This window comes from Geospiza fortis, unplaced genomic scaffold (assembly GCF_000277835.1).
Source record: "Geospiza fortis unplaced genomic scaffold, GeoFor_1.0 scaffold55, whole genome shotgun sequence".
Classification (NCBI taxonomy): Eukaryota; Metazoa; Chordata; class Aves; order Passeriformes; family Thraupidae; genus Geospiza; species Geospiza fortis.
Window position 1 is genome coordinate 9,307,691 of NW_005054308.1, and position 3,801 is coordinate 9,311,491.

The 3,801-nt window shown below is 65.7% G+C and overlaps 1 protein-coding gene across 1 annotated transcript in view; it reads left to right on the forward strand.

The window, feature by feature from the left end:
- DBN1 (drebrin 1) overlaps window positions 1-3,801 on the forward strand; it is a 13,578-nt gene that overhangs the window by 3,719 nt on the left and 6,058 nt on the right. Inside the window, exons 2-7 of the mRNA XM_031055211.1 lie at window positions 2,647-2,784; window positions 2,885-2,997; window positions 3,180-3,254; window positions 3,332-3,478; window positions 3,638-3,715; window positions 3,792-3,801. Coding sequence (XP_030911071.1) covers window positions 2,647-2,784; window positions 2,885-2,997; window positions 3,180-3,254; window positions 3,332-3,478; window positions 3,638-3,715; window positions 3,792-3,801 — 561 coding nt within the window. The remainder of the gene's footprint in view (window positions 1-2,646; window positions 2,785-2,884; window positions 2,998-3,179; window positions 3,255-3,331; window positions 3,479-3,637; window positions 3,716-3,791) is intronic.

The window sequence follows — 3,801 nt, forward strand, 5'->3', positions numbered from 1 at the left end:
CCCTGCCAAAGCTGCTGAGAGCAGCAGAATCGGTTCCCGGGAAGGCGAGTGCCGGTGACGGCTCCCCCACACACACCTCCAACGCTGATCCCGGCCGGGCAGCGATCCCCTGCCAATCCCATCCGTGGGGCTGACTTTGCTCCATCGTCCCCAGCCGGTGCTCCATTGTCGCCGGAGTGCCTGGCACTCAGTGCCTGCGGGAGCAGCATCCCCTCTGCAGGGCCCGCTGCGGGGTGCGGGATGAGGGGTGATGCTGCTGGGGCTGCCTCGGGCAAGGTGATGGGGACAGTCCCACGGGGAGGAGGGCCCAGCCTGGCTGACCCAGGGAGGACACTGTGCCAGAGCCTGGCCCTGGGTCGGTACCGGGGAATGCCTCGCTCATGTCCGGACGGGATCCCTCTGTTTAGTCTGGGATTTCCCCTGCTCCAGCCCGGGCCTGGAGGGTCCGAGCATCCCCTCCCCCTGCCCGGCCCCGCGAAGGCTGCTGGGGCCCATTACTCGATCGGAAAGGAATTTGGTGCTGCTTTCTGAGCACGCCGACTCCCTGGAGCTCCCAGCCACATTGGAAACACATGTGCCGGGGCTGGGGCGGGAGGCTGGGGCGGTGTGACCCCTCCCTGGCCCTGGCATGGGGGGTGGGCTGCCGGGGGAGCGCCGTTCTGGCACCCGGGGAAGCTGCTCCGCCTGCTCCGGTGAGCAGCAGGGCCATGCGAGGGCAGTGGGCTGAGGTCTCTTTGGTTGGGGTGATGAGGGATCCTCAGTGGAGCCCCCCCTGGGCTGCAGGGAGCCCCCCCCGGGCTGCACGGGGCATCTCCACCCACGGGTGACCCACATACCTGGAGCCCGGGGGTGGGAAAGGGCTGAATGGGTTGGGTGGAGGGATTAAAGCCCGTGGAAGCCGGGTAAGCAATGCATGATGCTGACGGCACCCGCTGTGACCCGCTGGTCCCCACTGCCAGGGGTTGTGGTGGTGCTGTTGGGCTGTGGGTCCCTGGGGGCACCCCTGGGGATGATACTGGCCCCAGCACGGCTTCCCTGTCTCCTGGAATGGAAACCTCCATCCTGGCATGGAGTCAGGCTGTGCTGCTGAGCTGTGTCCACAGCAAGCCCCATCTGCCCTGGGAGCACCCCTGGACGCAGGCAGCAGCCTTGTGCCCAGATACCACTGGGCATGGCAGGGAGGAAAAGCAGGCAGTGGGTGCCCCCAGCACCCACAGGGCTCCCAGGCACTGATGCTGTGGCTCTGCCCTACTTCTTTTCTCCTGTCTGCTGCCAGCTGCATCCCACCCTGCCAGCTCCCAGCTCGCTGCCCTGGGCTCCCCCAAACTGCTGCCATCCTCCCCCATTCCGGGGGGCTCAGGGGCTGCATTTGCCACCCTTCCCTGTCACAGCCATCTCAGACAGCACTTTGCAGCTGTTCCAGGCCTGGAAGCTGGCGCCGGCTGGGGCGGCCGATTAGCGGGATCGGGATGTGCGGATTAAAGTCAATCTTGTTGGTGCAATTATCTGCGGCTCCCTGCCGGGGGCTGGGGGAGGCAGAGGGAGGCCCCCTCCCTCTTAGGCACCTGCCTGCCTCCCCCTTGCTTTTTAGCTCCAGCCACGGCCCTGTTCAGGGGTGGCTCTGCCCGCAGGGACCCCCAGTTCCCATTCCCCAGGCTGTGGATTGAAGCTGCCGGCTGGAGTGAGGAGGGCTTTGCTCGGCTCAGCGGGGATTTTGGGGCTCTGGGAAGCGCCGTGCGGGCAGCAGCAGCCGAGAGCTGCTGGGCAGAGCCGCCCACCCGCGGCGGAGCGGGGCTGTGGGGATCCAGCACGGGCGGCCCCGGCGCTCCGGGTGCAGCGCGTGATGGTGGCAGGCAGGTTTGGGTTCCTGCCAGGCCCCGCAGGTCCCCACTGCCTGCCTGCCTCCCCCGCTCCCCTCCACTAATCACCTCGTCATCGGGGCGAGCTGCATCCCAGCTGGGATGGGGGGGTTGCCATGGTGATGGAGGATGCTGGTTGCCTAGCGACATCCATCCCCTCGCCCACCCGCCCTGGACCAATTTGGCATGCGTGGTCCCCCCTCCATCGCTGGCTGTGTGCCTCTGGGGAGGTGCTGGCTGGTGGGGGTCCCCAGGGAGCCCCCAGAGGGGCTGGCCAGGGCACGGTGGGAGCGACAGGGGGTTTCCCATCAGCTGGGAATGGTTTCCAAGGAACAGTCTCCATGACGGCCCCATCACACTCTGGCGGCTCATTGATTTGCTGCTGCTGGTGCTCCGGCGTCCTCCCCCAGCCTGGTGCCTGCTGGGCTGGTGGCTCACGCAGCCGGGCACGTGAGTGGACCCGGGTCCTTACTGGGGCACAGGGTTGTCCCCAAACCTGGTCAGTAGCTGGAAGGGTCGTGAGGGGTCAAGGAGGGGCGAGCAAGTTGCTGTGAGACTGTGTTGGCTTGCAGCACAGCAGTCAGTGGGTCCCTGTGCCCAAGTGACTATTCTGTCCCCAAACCTGGGACCCTTCCCCACAGCTGCTACTAAAGGTTGGGGAATAGGCCCTGCCCCACATCTTGTCTGCCTTGCCTGGCAGTCCAGCTCATGGTGCTGATGATGGACAAGGGTTGTTGTGGCTGTGTGCTCATTTTGGGACAAGCGGCCAGACCCCAGCACATACCCTGACCTCAGTGTAAGCAGGATGGGGAGGTTGGGGGCTGCCCCACACTCCTCCTGGCTTTGGCTCACCCATGGTGTCTCCCCAGGGCCCTCTACACATACGAGGATGGCTCTGATGACCTGAAGCTGGCAGCATCAGGAGGTAAGGTCCTCTGTCCCTTCCACCGGCTCACCTGTGCCGGTGTTTTCCCTGTCACCTGTTCCTGGTGCTGGGTGCACGTGGGCTGATGGTGCTGTGCCAGGTGGAGGTTTGCTGGAGCTTTCTGGCCACTTTGAGATTCAGAAGGTCATGTATGGCTTCTGCAGCGTCAAGGACCCCCAGGCCGTGCTCCCCAAATATGTCCTCGTCAACTGGGTGAGTCTGGGGGCCCTGCTGAGGGGGGCTGTGCTGTGCCCACAGGGATAGGGCTGGGTGTGAGGGAGCTGGCAGTGCCCAGGGGCTGTGGGTGCCCCACAGCCCTGCTGCCCTGCTGAGGCCAGCGGGGTGGGGGTCGCCCTGCTGCCCCTCTCAGCTCAGTCCCTCCCTGGCTGCCACAGGTGGGTGAGGACGTGCCGGACGCCCGCAAATGCGCCTGTGCCAGCCACGTAGCCAAGATTGCCGAGTTCTTCCAGGTGGGTGATGCCAGGAACAGGGAAGGTGTTGCCAGGGCATTGATGCTGAACCCTGATGGCTGCTTGCACCCCCGCAGGGTGTCGATGTCATTGTCAATGCCAGCAGCGTGGAGGACATTGACCCCGGGGCCATCGGGCAGCGGCTCTCCAACGGGCTGGCCCGTGTCTCCAGCCCGGTGCTGCACCGCCTGCGGCTGCGCGAGGACGAGAACGCCGAGCCCGTGGTAACGTCCCCACGGCAGCGCTGGGGATGCTGCTGGGACTGGGGCATCCCTCCTGCCCCGGGCTCCTGTGTGCCACAGCCCCTCGCCCCGTGTGCCCCTTGCTGTTACCCCCATCACTGATCCCAGCCCCTCCATCCCCTCACCTCTCCTCCATCCCAGGGCACCACTTACCAGAAAACCGACGCCACCGTGGAGATGAAGCGGCTGAACCGGGAGCAGTTCTGGGAGCAGGCGAAGGTGGGTACGGAGGGACAGCCCAGAGAGAGGGGTGAGCTGCTGATGGGCAGAGCCCTCACTGATCTTGCCACACCAGAAAGAGGAGG